Source organism: Lissotriton helveticus, chromosome 8 (genome assembly GCF_964261635.1).
Source record: "Lissotriton helveticus chromosome 8, aLisHel1.1, whole genome shotgun sequence".
NCBI lineage: Eukaryota > Metazoa > Chordata > Amphibia > Caudata > Salamandridae > Lissotriton > Lissotriton helveticus.
Window position 1 is genome coordinate 1,036,679,959 of NC_136069.1, and position 17,584 is coordinate 1,036,697,542.

At 44.5% G+C, this 17,584-nt stretch overlaps 1 protein-coding gene across 7 annotated transcripts in view; it reads left to right on the forward strand.

Annotated features, from left to right (window-relative positions):
* Positions 1-17,584, forward strand: part of UPF3A (UPF3A regulator of nonsense mediated mRNA decay) — a 726,694-nt gene that overhangs the window by 22,031 nt on the left and 687,079 nt on the right. For 2 of the 7 annotated variants that reach the window (XM_078657881.1, XM_078657880.1), the window contains exon 2: positions 6,273-6,403. The exons of the other annotated variants lie outside the window; for them this stretch is intronic. In XM_078657881.1, coding sequence (XP_078514007.1) covers positions 6,398-6,403 — 6 coding nt within the window. In that variant the 5' untranslated portion in view covers positions 6,273-6,397. The remainder of the gene's footprint in view (positions 1-6,272; positions 6,404-17,584) is intronic. 7 annotated transcript variants of the gene reach the window in all.

Genomic DNA, 17,584 nt, shown 5'->3' on the forward strand with positions numbered 1-17,584 from the left:
ACAAAAAGCCTCTACAATCAAGTTGTGCTGTGGTGTATGGGTATAACTATTTGACTTTTGATTATTAACTTTGGCTGATGCCCTGTGACTCTGGCCTGAAAAGAAAGCCACATTCTACTCAGTCAAAGACCTCAACATGTAAACAGACTACTACCATTTCACCTAGGTTAATTTTAAACACTAGTCAGTGTGCGTAAATGATGCCTGGGCAAATGTCCTAGTACAAATCTTACCTGGGTGTTGTGGATGAACTGGAGATAACGTTTCGTAGACAGTTTGTTGTATCTTAGTGTAAAAAAATAGGGCTCTTTCCAGTGGACCCCCACTTCCTGCTCCCATTTGTACCACTAGATGCTGGTTTTCGACTCTGACAGTGCACTGGAGCCTGCTAACTAGACACCAGTGCCAATGCTCTTTCCCCAAAACTGTTATATATGAATTGGTAACCCAAAGCGGCAAGCATTTTACCCTCTATGGCTGCCTTGTAAATGGCAATAGGGCAAATGTGGCAAAGGGGTCCCCAGAGCTGCAGCATGGTTTTGTGCCACCCTGGGTGACCCAAGCAAACTATTGATATCATGACTGCCATTGCAGACTGCAGGATCAGTGCAAACCGCTGGAACTCGACTGTGCCCTTGCCATGTGTGGTACAGTCAACTGCACTAACTTTGCTATATGTCACACACCCCTAAGGTAGCTCTCCTCCGGCCAGGAGGCATGGTGCAGGATATTAAATATGAGGAAATGTAAGTGCAAGCCTATATGCCCCTATAGTGGCGTTTCCCATTGGAAACTACTATAAGTGTTAGCGGTCCACAGGGTAACATGGGCTACCAATCGGACACTCTCGAGATTGGCTACTCTGCTATGGTTCCACTAAAATGATGTCATGCTTGGTATCAAACAACATGCCTTCACACCCCTGACACAAATCTCGTTCCATGGGTGATGTGGCATGCACCCAAGTGGCGACCTTAGAGGTTGCCTATCTGGTTGCCCCAGCTTCACTGTGTTCTGGCTGACCAGCCCTGCTCTTTCCCATGCCTGCAGCTGCCAAGACAGAATTCTGACCTCCTGCTAACCTGTGTAATCACTCCCAAGAGTCTGGGTTAGCCGGTCAAACTTGATGCCAAACACGTAAACCGTATTTTGGGCTGGAATGGGCACTCTCACAAACATCTACTCTGTCACCCTTCTAGTTAATCAAGCTTATGCAAAATCCTGTACCCTGTACGCGTGCTTTATTGAGCTCAAAGCGGCGTTTGTCAAAGTACAGAGAGCTAAGCTATGGGCCAAAATGCAAAGTTGGGGGGCACCAGTTAAACTTCTGGAGCTCAATAAGGTAAGGAGACGGGTGCAACATAACAAACAAGATTCCAACAACAAATGGGCTAAAACAGGGGTGCGTGCTTGTCCCCTGTCTATTCAACATTTACACAGCCAACCTTGAGAAGCATCTCAGACTAGTTCAAACTGACCTCCCAAAACTGGGCAAAACACCAATCCCCAGCCTCCAACATGCCGATAACATTGTCCTTCTAGCACAAACACCGATAGGTCTGCAGCGAAACTAACAATAAACCTTACGAAAACTAAGGTACTATGCTTTTCCAAACATCACAAAACCAGGTCAAAAGGCAGATTCACCTGGAAATTGGATGACAAACCATTATCCCAGGTGGATTCGTACAAATACTAAGGTATCCAACTCGACCACAACCTTATTTTTAAGAAACACCTGGACCAAGGGAAAATTAAAGCCAAATAACTCCTCTTCGCCTTCAAAATCCTACAGATGAAGCTAAGAGGCTGCTCAACCGGTCACCTGCTTAAGGCAATTGCATCAAAATTCATACCAATCATATCATATGGGTCGGAAATCTTGAACACAAAAGGTGCTGCCGCCCTAAACCAAGCCCAATCGAGTTTCTTTAAGAGCCTGTTTTCAATCCCCCGATATATCTCTCAGGCACAAATTCGATTGGAATATGGGTTTAAAAACCAGAAACCAGGCAGACAAGGGGCGGTGGCCAAATATTATTGGTGGATGAGGCAGGCAGAAAACAATACCTTAGCCCACTTTTGCTGGAAAGAGATTGAAAAGCAAGCTAGGCTAAATAATTATATCTTCACAGTTTTAAAAGAATCTCTTTCAGACCTACACCTTGAGGAGGCCTGGCATACAATTACCGCCTACTCTGGAGTAAAAAATGCACCAAACAAATCTCGTTGTTAATGGATAAAACTGCCTTTTCCAAGATAAATCATGCATGGGCAGTGATTCAATCTTATCAGACGCTGAAACCCCAATCGTATTTGTCTGTCCACTTCTCACATCATAAAAAGCATTATCTGATGCTGCTGCGGCTTGGGTCATTCCCCATGAAGGATATGACCCCAAAATGGATGTTCATATGGCCGACAAAAGAATGCCGCCTCTGCGTACAAGGAGAAGAGACATTACTACACCTCCTATGTACCTGCCCCTCGCTACTAGAAACTCGAAAAATTGTCCTTTGCGAAATTTTTAGGAAAAATCAAATAAGGTCATGCAGAGCTGCAGTCATACAATGCCTTGGAGGCCTGTCAATCCAACTGTCCTGCAGAGCCATTATGTTTTGGAAAATGGTGGCCAAAGAAGTGGACAAAACAAACAATTTAACTTTAGTAGCTTTGATTCGACTGCCTGGACACATTTCATCTGCACTGGCACTATTTTTTTCATTTTTCCTTATTAAACTGTTTTGTGCCTTTTACAAATTTAATATTTCTTATCCTAACCGTTGATCACGATTGAGCACATGACCTCACTGTGTTTTTTCCTCTTGTATTTTACAAATCCCCATTTTAAATCATTTTGTACTATGAGCTTTTTCCATTCCTTTATGATTTTTAACTAAATCAAATAAAAGTATTATTGACTGACTGACACTCCCAAGAGTCAGGAACCAAGGCTTGGGCAGGAAGGAGGTCCCACCTACCTCCTCCCAAACAGCCTAGTGCAGTGGCACATCATGACGGTGAGCTTCAAAGGCTGCACCGCCTCTGATATACATCACGGCTGACTGCCAGTGAAGGAAACAAGCCTCCCCCTGCCCCAGGTACAATTTCACCGGGGCTGGTTGGTAATTAGCTTTGCAGGGAGGTGTACATCCCTAGAAGGCCAGACACCCCTCCAAGGTGAGGAGCCAGCTCTGGACACCACAGTGTGATTTCTGCTATCTTTAGGAGTGGCAGAATAGAGTGAGCCACACCCCCACATTTGGTCACCTCAGGGTCAGACTAGCTGCAGGGTCTAGCTGCCCCTTGGCTGCTAACTCCCACACCCTTATCTCTCCAAAATCTAGGATTTAAGGGACCCCCGACACCAGAACCTCAGATCTGAACAGCTTGCATCAAGGAAGGGCCAACAGGACACCCGTTTCGCCAACAACAGGACTTTGCCCACAGCACCAAAGCAAAAGAGGGATACTCTGTCCCTGTGGCAGCAGACTTGGAACTGAGTGAACGACCCTCGTCCTTGGCTAAAACTCAGCACTCCCGAAGAGAGGGACCCCTGTGGAAACCAGAAATACCCTCAGGCTCCCCTGGACTAGTGGCACTAGTGCCCTGCAAACTGCAGGTAAAATCACTAGCTGGATCCAAATAATTGCTGGCCATCGACCCCTCTGTAAGATCGCCCAAATCCATGTGGCCCAGTGTATTGTGGGAGTTATAGTCTCGGCTGTCCTGAAGGTTCAGGGTACTACTTCACTCCCACAGGCAGCGCGAAGTTCCAGTACCTTTTCGCTGTGCTTACCACTGCCAAGGCTTGTTGGTCACCTACAAGGCACACCATGCAACTGCCAACCGACGTTAGCAGCTGTGTTTCTGTTGTGTTTTTGCATTCTGTTTCATGCAGTTCCTTGCAAGCAGTAAAATCAGCACCAGCACGGGTCTCGTTCAGCAAGGAGCCAGGACAACTCTGCACCAAATTGATCTGACTGTCGTGGCCTGGTCCTGGGACACACATAACCTTAACTCTGTAATTTGACCTGCAAGTGACCGATTGTCACCTGTGTTTTTTTCTATTAACTGCAATGTTATCTTATCCATATATTTTACTGCACTGATTTAAAATTGCTTCAAAAATCTATAACTCCGGTTATATGTATGCTATTGCGTTCTTCTTGGTGTCTAAATTAAGATAAAAAAGCTAAATTCTTGTCAGATTTCTCTCCAGTTATGTCAATTATTTATTGTCTGTGTTGGTACTCTGAAACGTTTAACACCTGTTCCTTCAGTAAAGCCTGACTGTTGTTTGCCACTCTACCTGGACTGATATAAGGATTTATTAGTGTGAGTTCAAGGACCATCTTTGGTGTATTGTGATATTACATGGTAAGGCTACCCAGTCATACCACATAAGATTACACTTTCCTGCACTTAGTATCAGTATCACAGGGGGTTTATGGGGTAATATTTTGCACATTTTATGGAATCCTTGCCGGGTTTAGGAATGAGGGATATTAACATTATAAATGTACTTGATTAACTGTTTATGTCAAGTGTGCTAACTCCATAGTTTGCTTGACATGAGCTGCTTGTCAGTGGCATTGAAAAAAAAATCTTGATGCTGGGTAATTGGAAGTTTGTGGATTCTGATAGATAACAGAATTTTCCCCCACAAAAATGCAAGGAAAAAGTATTATTTTAGCTAAAGTTTAAGGTCTGCAGACCATTCTCCATAAAAAACATAGTTGAATCCACACATGTAACACCACACTGAATTCCCCTGGGTGTCTAGTTTTCAGAACTGTCTGAAATTGGTAGATGTCCCTGAGGAAGGGGGGCGGCCGAGCCTGGACCCAAATAAAGCTGCTACCCATATTGCAACAATGATTACATCTTCATGGTAAAAAAGTGGTGTTTCCCCATTTTATGTTTTGAGTCCTTTCCTTTTATTTGCAATAGGCGCACCCACAAAAGTATCGAAACACACAATAGTAGAAAGTTTATTTATTATCAATTGCTTTTTTCTTCATTTTTGGCTTCCAGGTGCAAGCAAGTGTGCAAGAAAGAACACGTAATTTATCAGTTTCCTTGATACCCATTTTTCATTCATTAGATGTTACAATATAAACTGAAGGATAGTTGATTCAAAATGAAAAAACATGCTAAGGAGGAGCTCTGTTGTTGTCTTTGGGCACTGCATGTATTTAGACAACCAACAAACACTATATATCCATGTGACCAGAAGAGTATGACAGACGTAAACATGTATTACTTTTGTAAATTGGCCATCAGGGCACAAAATGAATGTTGAAAAAGTTGTCAGCTAGTTCTATTTTTTGCTACTTTTTTACATTATCTATTATTACAATAATTAATTTCTTTGAGAAAACCATGAGCCATCTGCACAAATGACCCCCTTGCTGAATTTGGAATTATATGTACCTGTCAAAAATGTGTACATTTCCGGCTTCACCCAGGCGTTCACATCTGTTTCTACCACACACTGCAATTAGGAAGAAACCCCCCAAAAATTGAAACATGGTCTAGAACATAGAAATATGCAAAACCTTTGGTAAAAAATAAATAATTGGTGTATAATTGTTTGTTCTGTCAAGCTGAGAAGATGGTGGTATTAGCACTGCTAAGTACACGTTCTTGCCCAGCACCTTTTCCTGTAAATCCTTAACATGGTGGGAAAAATGATGCAAATTTGACCCGGATACCTATTGTGGAAATGGTTCGGAAGGCTTAAGTGCACATTGTCCCGCACATGAATGAAAAGAGCCCAATACTGAGAGAAAAGCCTCAGCAACCTAAGTAGTTAATGCTGTATTAAAATGTAGAATAATAGGATAATCCAGCTACAGTTTCAGTTATCAGTCCATTAGTATGTCGCCTGCCAGTACCTCCTTGCCTTCTGTTAAAGAATACATATTGATAGCACCTAGAATGATTCCTTGGCTACTAGATTGGGAGCACATTCTGATGTGTATAATGTCTAGAAGAAGGTAGCCAAGGCACTAGCTGGCCTGTTGGGAGTGGAGAGTCATTTTTATCATAGATAGCCGGAATCGCAAGCTGCTCCTCCCTACATTTCAGCCGGGCAGCCAGGAGTTATCCAGCTTTTTCACCCTGTTCACAATGGCTCTATTTCAATTGTGTCTAGGTAATCACTTTTAGAGGTTTATAACACATAACAAGTTTATTTTCTTAGTCTCACAATGCATCAGGTGATGACGTGTTATATTTTACGGCGCCTCTCTAATCTCCCTTTTCAGTTGGGCCTTCTCTGTTGGACGTTTGCCGGTATCTACTTTGGAATCATTCATCATCTCTTAATGCAGCTTTCCAGCTGCCCATATGATCTACACTGAGGACACTGATCCTTCATTGGACTCTAAGAATGCAGGTATATAGTTTCTCATGAGCTCTGACTTTGCGGCCAGCCTCTATTTCAAATTATTCATTTTCCATCTTTTAGCTGTCGATTTGCTGGGTCCCAGAACTAGACCCAGAGTGATTGGCACATGATCTGCTATTCCCCTTTCTAATTACAATATGAAAGTATCAGCATAATGTATTTGTGACCAAAGAAGCATCAGCATAATGTATTTGTGACCAAGGAATTATTCTAGAATAGGAACTGTGACTACATGATATATAAGTGAACTACATCATGGGTCTTATAGTTCTTTGTCTGGTACTGGATATTATCCTGTACCAGAGCACTGTCTTCGCAATTTGCCTTGTCATATGTCACAGTTCTGTGACCAGTTTGGAATCAATTGTGTCTAGTTTTGTCACACATAACTGCCCTCTGGATCAGTCCATGTTTTTAGGAGTGTGTACTCAACCAGGTTTTTTTTAAGCAATACCACATTTCTTTTACATAAACACAAAATGGTAGAACGCATTTCGCTTTGCAAATGTGTGAAGTTCTTCTTCTACTACTAACAACCTTTCCCACCCATCCTCTCCTAAGATTCTTGGATTCAGAAGGGAAGCGGTGTGTTTTCTGGATACGTGTGATGTCTGGGGATTTGGAAGCTTTATAGGGTAGAACCTTTTTTTGTTTGAGGTAGTGTCATTTACGTTCAGCTACAGTAGCATCAGTGGTTTTAGGTGACCTGTCAGGGGCATGAGTATTGTAATATAGTGATCAATGATTTGAATGAGAAATTTGAACTGACTTGTTGAAGAAGAGAAGGAAATAGAAATAAAGCTGGAAGTGGAAGGGGAGGAAAAGAGCTGTGAGGTTATTATGCCCCAAAAAGAAGTAATAGGGAGCCCTGAGGCTTTGGTTAGCGGACTGGTGCTCAGATATCTGGGGGACTCTCCTCCACTGAGTTGGGTGGGGCACTAGGTGGATGGAGTCATACATAAAAAGGAGTGGGTAGCAGGTAGACGAAAAGAGGGTGAAAGTAGGGGGATGGGAATCATAGGATCACAAAATGATAAGCTGTCTTTGGGAGCTAAATATTGCATGAGGAATTTTAGTGGTGTGTTCAGGTTATCATATGAGACCATGTTGATACAAGAACAAAAGGGGGGAGTCTGGCAGGTGGTGTAGGGGAAGAGTAAGAAAAGATGGACCGCCATGAGTTGGTGTAGTGAAGGATGCATGCAGGCATCTATTTTGAGAATCAGCAATGTCTTAACTCCACCCATGCCTTCCCAGTGGGTTCAATATCACTCTCTATTCAGACTAGCGAAGATGACCAATCACTTCTATCTTTCTGCAATGATCAACACTTATCCCTGTTTTTCTCCAAAACTGCCAGTACTTAATTCAGGTTTCTTTGTCAGAGTGTTGTTGAGAAAGTCTGTGGCGTCCTCTGGGCCTGTCTTCCAAGGGGGTTCTCCAGTTTTTCTTGTAGTCTCTGTGACCGGGAGGGTGGCTATTTCCATCTCCGTTGATTTGTGGGAGTTCAGAAAGAGAACAGAACCGTGATAGTGTGATCTCGAGGATACTGACTCCCCTCTCTTCAAGGTTAGTATGTATCCCTCTGTGCACCTTCACTTCTGAGGATTTTTCCTCTGATGATTTATGGCGTCTTTGTCCTTCTACTGGCCTGCAAGTTAGGGTAGTGCCTGTTACCGGTTCAGAAAATGTTCTCATGCGCAAAATGGAGCTCAAACAGAGTGCATTCTGTACTGTAAACCCTCACTAGAGTAGGTTCTATGAGGCACAACCAATGTGCAGCCCTGTGATCCATTTCACAATCTGTTGTGTTAGGCTATGTTAATGCCACCTCATCTCCTGGCAGCTTTTAGTTGCAATCTGTTCCTAGTTCTACGCCTCCTGGGAACTCTCTATAGTTTCTTTGCCTCACCGCCATGTGCATAATTCTTCTCACGTTTTTCCTTGCATGATTCCCACCCTTGATTTTCTGTAGGGCTCCTGCTTTTACCTTTTACGTGCTTAAGTACTCGTGATCCATTGGAGGCTCATCGAGCAGCAGCCATTTTTGGGTAGCCAAGCCCTGCCTCAGCAAATTTATTTTAAAAAGTTTAATAAAAAGGAAGGGGGAGGTTTGGGGTTGTCACCTGTAGTCTTCAAACCTAGAGAAAATCCTCCCAATTTCTATTGCCCAAAGTACTGATCGTGATAGATATATTATTAGTGAAGGAATATGGTGATGCAGAAGCACCACCAGCTTGATGACTTCCTAAAGGCAGATGATGCCAGTGCCAAAACACCACAAGAGCAATCCTATTACATTTGTCACAACAGACAGGATTCCCTGAAATATCCGGTTTCTATTCTTTCTTTTGTCTTGAGGGGCAATGTAGATTTTTCACAGCCTTGTGGGCACAAACTCTGGAATTTATTAATGACATGGAGGCTAAGATTCTGCAAATCTCCTTTTATTGCCCGCTCACAGCAACAATAATAGAAAGAATTTTAAAACAGTCCAGCAAAGTATATAGTCCATCAACATGCATCCATATTCCTTCTCCCAGTGCTGTGAACAAGAGAAATCCATAAGAGAACTAAACTCCACAGGCGAACGCTCCCCAAAGGTTATTCCAAATATTATTATCCAAACTCTTCTTAATCTAAAATAAAATACAACTAACATGCATTTACTCCATCACGGTAGGTATTTTGGCAGTCGGAGAATCTTAGCCTCTGTGTCATTAAGAAAATCCAGGTTTTCTGGCCACCAGGCTGTGAAAAATCTACATTTTATGTGATTACACAGAGGCTAACATTATACAAGTTTGAAATGCCGTTAGCACATCATCAATTCCATTTTCCTCAGCATATTCAGTTTTCCAAAGGTTGATGAACAATTTGTTTGTAGATGTGTCCGGTGTAGCATGTTTACAGGGCAATGTGTTGATTTATGGGGAAACTGTGGGTGAGCATGATGCAATACTAGAGAAGGTGTTGGACATTTTGAAGTGCTCAGGCTTAACCCTAAAGAAAGACAAGTGCAGGTCTTCATGTGATGGTGTGGATTATTTAGGTCACCACGTGTCTAGCAGAAGTGTTGAACCCAAGATGAAGATTTTGAGAGCAATCGAGCAAGCACCCACAACCAGCAGCAAAGATCAGCTCAGGTCTTTTTTAGGATTTATCGAGTATTATGCTAAATTTGTTAAGATGTTAAGAATTTGGCGACTAAAACGGAAATTTTACAGGATCTGTTAAAAAAAATCCAAAGTACATATGGAACGAGGTGCATGCCACTGTGTTTGAGTCGATTAAGAAGGACATTGTGTTAACCAAACCCCTTAAACCATTTAACACTTGTGATCAGTGCATCATACCTACTGATGCCAGCAATCATGGTTTAGGGGCGGTCCTGATACAAAGAAGGGAGTGTGGCAAAGAAGAAATTGTGAGGTTCGCATAGAGCGCACTTCGGGGTGTGGAGCCAACGTATTTTACGATAGAGAAAAAGGCTCTTGGTTTATGGTGGGGTGTGAAGTATTTCAGAAACTTTGTTTGGGTAAGCCAGTTTGTGCTGCACACTGACCATAAGGCTCTTTTTAGATTTGTTTTGTAGTGTCCATGGTGGTAGAGCTTCGCCACGTATTGCCAAATGGCACTAACGAATGCAGTATGTGCCTGGTGTACGGAATTTTGCAGCAGACTGTCTTTCAAGGTTACCTGTGGTTGAGGATGAGAACAGTGACAATGGTGATGATGAGGATGTGGAATCTGTGTGTGCAGAAAGTGTAGTTACCTTGGGTGTGCTGAGTGAAAAAAAATGGCAAACTGCAGCCTCAGAAGATGAAGAGGTACAAGAGGTAATTAAGTGTGTTATAAACTGTTTGCATGGGCACAACTTATGAGGAAGGATTTGATTCCGTATTGGAGGAATGCAGATGAATTTTCCATTGTTAATGGGGTCTTATTGAGATGTGAACGATTGGTGGTTCAGTGGGCAATGAGGTTGAGAGTGCTGGAATTAGCACATGAAGGTCATATGGGAATGCGTGCCATCAAACACCTCGTGAGAGAGGATTTCTGGTGGCCAGGAATGGATAGGGCTGTGGAGCATTGTGTGAGGGAGTGCAGTGCATGTGTTTTGAGCGATAAGGCACAGGTTACTGTGCCATCTCCTATTGTTCCTGTTGTCAGTAGAGGAATACCTTGGCACAAGTTGGCATCTGATATGTCTGGTTCTTTTGGGGGTTTATGCAGTTCGCCCATGTGTTGATGTTGATTGAGTATATGTCTAAGTCGACTGAATTAAAATTCATTAATAGTGTCAGTTCTAGAGTTGTCATTTCTTTCTTTCGGGACACGTTATTGAAAGAGGGTTTTCTGGAAGAATTAGTGACCGACAATGGAACTAAATAAGTGTCAAGTGAGAGGAGTAGTTTTTGGAGTGCTGTGGAATCAAACATATACGAACATCACTGTACCATCCCTGCAGCAATGGACTTCTGGAGAGGGTGAATCGCATGGTGAAATAGCATATTTAGTTAGCCTTAGTTAATGGCATAAATTGGGAAGTTGCTGTGACTGATATGCTATGGGCTATTAGAACCACCCCACATGTTAGTACTGGTGTGACTCCTTTTCTCTGTTGAGATGCAGAGTGGCAGGTTCACAGCTGAACAGGGAGTTGATGAATAGAAAAGAAGTGGACATGGAGAAATTGTGTGGAGTTTTGGATGTGCCGAAATGCGTTCAAGAGAAGTATGCTTCCAAAGGGAACACATGTAGGAAATACAAAGTTCAAGTGGGCGATTTAGTGAGGATAGTAAATCCCAGGGACCTTGAGGGACAGTCAAGGTTTCCCTCGCCATTTTGTGTAAAGGAAGTGAAACAATGGGTTGTGGTTTTGGAAAATAAAAAAGTGTGGAACAATAGCAAATTGGTGGTGGTATCCAAATCCAAGGCTAAGTTTGTGTGTGAATTTATGGGGAGGTGGTTCCCTCAAGGTTCCATGGAGTCTGAGCATGCTCCGAAAGGGTGCCCTATTTCAAGGTGCCAAGGTTCCGTGGAGTCTGTGTTTGCTCCGGAAGATCGCCCAACTTCAGGGCGGATAAAGTGTGTTCCACATAAGTATGATGATTACGTGATGTGATGGATGTTGTTAATGTTTTCGCCATGGTATGGATCTCATTTTTAGTCTCCTTTTCATGCTCTTTGGGATTTGTGTTTGGTTTATTGTCAATTGTTACATGGTTTAACTGTGTGCTTACTTGTGCTCTGGTATTTTCTGTAAAGGTTCCAAGGACCGTTTCATGCATATTTTGTAATTGTGATTATGCATTTTTTTCCTGGAAGCTGTATCCACATTACTTCTATTTAGTCATTGATTTTGTGAGGAAGGGGATATGTTGGGTCATGGGGTGACGGTTTGCGGTGACCAAGAGGCCGGTGCTGTTAAGGAGAATAAACCTTACCAGTACTCTAGGAACACTCCTGAGGCGAAAAGCCGGGAGCGTGAATTGCGTATGCTGCTGATGTTTTTAAAAATTGTTTATTTTGGATATTGATCCTTTTGTGTTCTTAAACTGCACGTACCTGATTAGAGGTTTGCTGCTATTTGCTCCGCCGATTAGGTGCGAAGTTACCACCTCGCTGTGAACCTGCCGGTGCACCCCACGCCCACCTCCCCGACAGGACGCTGGGGGCGGCGGCTTCGCCCTGTGACGCGCTAGGCGTCAGTACATAGGCAGATGGGTACTCCCCCGCGCGGCGGACGCGGACAGCGGGCGCTCCTTGGGCGCGCCGAAGGTGCGCCTAAGGTAAGCCCGTCTGTGCCCGTCCGAGCCCCGAAGAGCCCAGAGGCCATGACCCCTGCTCGTTCTCATTCTGAGACAAACGCCCAGATGAACATAGCGTATTCATCTACGGAACTCCGTAACATACTGCACTCAGCATCTACCCCACTTGCTGACATACTAGCCTGCCCAGTAAAATTTCCAGACTGTATAGAAGGTCCGGTAGCTTGCAGAAACTGTACCTTCCAAAAAAAACAACTTATAAGGGAGATCCCTATCTATCATTCCCTTAGCACGCTCCCATTACCGGGGCTATCCTACATTTTATGTAATGTTCGATCTCTAGCTGGCCATCCTCTGGAAGTCTGGGATATGATACACTCCCAGGCCCCAGAGATATGCTTTTTGACGGAAACATGGCTGAACCCCGCTAATCTGCCAATGATACACTTGGCTATACCTGATAATTACAGTCTTATACAGTTGGATAGGGAGGGAAAAACCGGGGGTGGCATCGCCATAGCTTTTAAAAAACACCTCAAAGTTACCTGGGTGGAAACTTTCTCTGATAGAAGCTGTGAGCTGGGTCTTTTTAAAGTTATTTTTTCGCCATCGGAAAGCTGGTCCGGAGCGCTAATCTACCGGCCACCTGGCCCCAGGATGGACTTTACGGACAGATTGGTTGACCTTATAGCGATTCATGCCCTGTCCTCTAGTAAATTCTTACTATTAGGTGATTTTAATTTCCATGCTGAACTACATGCCTCCCCGGATGTGAACAAACTAACCACAGACATGGCGCATTTGGGACTTTCACAAAAAATCCTAGGAGCCACCCAGACTTACTGTTCACGAATATCACTACCCTCACGTACGACACGGCACTGCCTCTCACGTGGTCGGACCACTTTATGATTAAATTCACGAGTCCATATTACCTGTCGGCACCCACGAGACAGCCCATTGGTAGAGTCCAGCGACTTCTTCGTCCCTGGAAAAAGTTAACTCCCCAGGCTATCGAGGTAGAGTTCTCGGCACCCTCAATAGCTGAGGAAGGGGAGGTCTCTAAAGCCTTGTCGAGCTTTACTACTGAACTGGGGAGAACTCTGGACTTAATTTCTCCAGTGAAAATGAAATCCAAACCCTTGCTGAACAGTCGCTCAGCACAGTGGTATACGCTCGAACTAAGACAGGAAAAATCTGCCTGTAAACGTTTGGAGAGACTTTGGCGCCAAAGTCAATCCCCCCAGTCAAAAGCACTTTTTAAACTTTCACAGAAAACTTATCATTTCAATCTGAAGGCAGCAAGAATTACGTTCATAGCGAATCAAATTGAGAACGCTAATAATTCGCCTAAAGTTCTATTTGACATTGTAAACGAGTTTTTGTCACCAGCGGCATGTAAGCAACCGTCCATAGAATCTCAGGACCTATACGACTCACTTGCTGGGTTTTTTTCAAGAAAAAAATTGAAATTATTTATTCCAAATTTTCACACCTTGATTCCACCTCTCCTCTTTCAGACAGTCAATTAGCACGGACGGACTGCACCCTTACAGGTTTTAGACCAATTACTTTAGCTGAAACTCTCAGAGCGCTTGAGTCCGCGAAATCGGGCTCTCCGGCGGACCTCTGCCCTCCTAGAGCCATGGCACTCTTGTCTCGTTCACTAGCGCCTACTATAGAGAAAATCTTTAATCTATCAATCTCAGAGGGTGAAATTCCGGTCTCCTGGAAGGAAGCTTTTGTCCACCCCATACTAAAAAAGCCAACGGCCAATCCATTAGAGTTGAACAATTATCGACCGATATCGTTGCTCCCCCTTCTGGGTAAAGCACTTGAGAGCATGATCAATCAACAGCTGAATCTCTACCTGGAATCAAACTGCATCTTGGATCCCTCGCAGTCCGGTTTCCGTCGAGGTTTCAGCACCGAAACAGCTCTCTTAGCGGTTACTGACTCCCTGCAGATCACGGTAGATGCAGGAGGATCGGCAATCCTGATTCTCCTTGACCTCTCCGCAGCCTTTGATACCATCTCACACGTCAGGCTGCTGGAGAGGTTAAGAGCTATCGGTATCCAGGGGCTAGCCCTGAAGTGGCTACAACATTTTCTGACAGACAGGTCCCAGACAGTCATCATGGGCTCCTACCAGGCAGGAAAAATGTCGTTGGATAAAGGCGTTCCCCAGGGCTCCTGCCTTAGCCCTACCCTTTTTAACATCTATGTGGCACCGTTGGCTAAGGCAGTGGAAGCCCTGGGGTTCGAAACTATCTCATATGCCGACGACATGCAACTGTTGTTTAACATTAGCCCCAATCAGGAGGCGGACAGATTACACTTTTCCACAGGGATCCGAGAAATCTCTAACTGGATGACTAACAATTTTCTCCAGCTGAACCCAGGAAAGACGGAAGTCATGTTGCTGGGTAAGGCGGCGGCCATCTGGACCAAGGACTGGTGGCCTTCCCAGTTAGGCCCCGCACCTGTACCGACAGAGTGCGTGAATAATTTAGGTATAAAAATCAATCGCTCTCTCTCTATGCAGGATCATGTAGCGGCTGTGGCCGGGTCCTGTTATTTCAGGCTAAGACAGCTCAGGAAAATCTTTCCTTTTATTCCATTAGAACATCGCAGAACCCTGACGCAAGCCATGGTTATCAGCCGTTTGGACTACGGCAATGCCCTTTTAGCAGAAGTTGGGCTGACTTCTCTTAAAAAGTTACAGGTCATCCAAAACACAGCTGCCAGGCTGGTCCTGAATATGCCTGCAAGATCCCCTTCGCTACCATTACTGAGAAAGCTACATTGGTTACCTGTAAGACAAAGACCCACCTTTAAAATCTGTTGCTTGACATTTAGTGCCCTACAGGGTTTGGGCCCTAAATATCTGCAACACAAGCTGGTAAAATATAATCCGAGCCGTACTCTCAGATCCAGCTCGCAACTACTGCTGCAGGTCCCTCGAATCAGACGTCACAGAGCAGGAGGCATGGCTTTCTCTTATCTAGCACCTGTCTACTGGAATAGTATTCCTATCTCTTTGCGAGAAATTCCGTCTTATCAAAATTTTAGGAAACACCTAAAAGCTTTCCTTTACTAAGGCCCCTTCGTTTCTGCTTTTCCCTCTGCCTCATTGTTTTCTCCCGTGGGTTGTGTTCTAAGTAAGCACCGAGATGCCTCACGGTGAGTTGTTGCGCTATACAAGAAAGTATAACGTAAAGTAAAAATATATGAGTGTTGCGTTCTTTCATCAGGGAGGGAAGGGCAGGGGATTTCGAATTGAGGTGAGATCTTCCTTCCCTGGGGATATCCCAGCTTAACCAGAATGCAATGTACTCGGGTGCCCACCCAGGGGACAAGTAGAGTTTAATTAGAAGTGGATCAAACATATCCTCCCCCAAAGGATCAACAATGCCCATCTTTGATCCCGAGGCCTTGGAAGCCTCTTTTGATGTCACTTTTCTCCTAACCTCGATCTTCTCGTGGTCTGAATCAAATTCAGAGGTTTAAGAGAGGTCGATCTCAGGTTCAAAACCCTCATCGCTATCAATAAGTGTAATAAGTGTAGAGACATTTGAGCCTTTTCCCTGCCCATCCATAGTGCCAGAAGCACTGATTCTGTCACCGGCTATCTCCAGTGTCAAATCCTCCCTTGTCATTTTGTTTTCTTTGCTTTCTTTGTAGTATTGTCGCCTGAAGCTTTTTCTATGAATCTTACCTACCCATCCAGAGCATTTGGGCTGATCACCAAGCTTAAAACCCTTTCATTTTTTGGAGAACGCCTCTAACTTCCTTTTGATGGTATAATCTAGCTACCCCATCAATTTACCAATTTACCAATTCGCCATAGCCCCCAATTTCTCTTCAGTTCTGTCATCTAGCTATTCTTCGGACCTTTTCTCACACTAGAATATTTAAGATTTCTGATGAATATATCTGCCTGTGGGTTCCTCACCTTTTGAATGACTCCTGCGCCAGCATTCTACAGAAACTTGTTCTTAGCTCTCCCACTTTGTCAAGGACGTCACAATGGCACGTCTCCACTCCCAACTCCATATGACATCATCGGATCCATAAGAAGTCCTCGTCGGCGTGCTGACATCAGTTCCCTTTTTTCTGCACCGTCAACACATAACTGTTTTTTCAAGGACTCTCCATTTTTACTAGGTTTAACTTTGTTTCTAGATTTCTTCAAGTTGTACTAGAAATAGCTACTTCGAAGAGATCAGGTTTGAAGCCCTGCAGAGAGTGTGGGGGTCGTTGGTCCATCACAGATCCCCATGAAGACTGTCCGTGGTGTCTCGCTTCGGACTACGACATTGAAGGGTGTTCGTGCTGTAAGAGGATGAACCTGAAGGCGTTGAAGGTGAGAGAGACATAACTCTTCATGGCGATGCAAAAGAAGAGAAGAGAGGTCGCAAGAGGTCGAAGTTGTCGATTTCGCAAGCTTCGAAGTCGAAGAAGCTCAAGAAAAAGAGAAGTCATGGGTCTCGACGTTGTTCTTCGAAAGGCAGCTCATCGAGATCGACCTCGCCTGTGAAGCAACGTCATGAAAAGGATGCAGTCACCTTCACCTTCTCCACAGGCGTCTCCGGCCCACAATCCGGCATCAGGGTATTCACAGACGCTTAGAGATTTTTCTGGCTCCGAGAGAATCTTCTCTGGTTTCTGCGCCTTTTCCTGTGCCGGCTCCGTTTTCTCCGGCGCTGCAGCCTCAACCCCCTGTAAGACCTCATGTGGAACAGGACCAAGGGGTGCCGGATTCTCATCTTCCTTTTTCAGGATGTGGAGCGGATCCATCGCATTTGCTGAAAGCGATGTCTGGCATGTTTGGCAAGGCATCTTACCCTACTGGTGCGCCGTCTGGCCCGTGGGTCTGCTTGCCTTCAGTTTGGGCATTCCCCAGCAGTATGCCCAGGTGCCTTTCATGCCAATGTGTCCGTCATGGCAGTTTCCGGTGCCAAAGTTTTCGACTCCAATACTTCAGTCACTGGCGCGGTCTTTTGTCGGACCAATGTCATCCTGGATTCGAGCAGCACCATTGCCTGCTTCGGAAGTGCCTTCTTCAACGCCGGTGCTGTTGTCACTGGCGCCGCGGCCAGTACCGCTGATGCAGATCCCAAAGAAGCGTTCCATGAGGGAAGCGCAGAGACTACTGGAGGAAGAGGAGTACCAGCAGGAGCATGAGGAAGGGGAGATCCTCGACTCCGTAGACGACTTCGAAGGTCTGCAGGAGGCCAGTGGCCTGGATACTTCCCCTGAATAGGAGCTTTCCTCTCCAAAGTCCTTGCCTTCTCAGGATGTTGCCCCTTAGCACACAGTCATCAGGAAGGCTGCTGATCTGTTGGACCTTCAGTTACCCTCAACTGAGGTGAGGTTAAATTAATTGACTGAG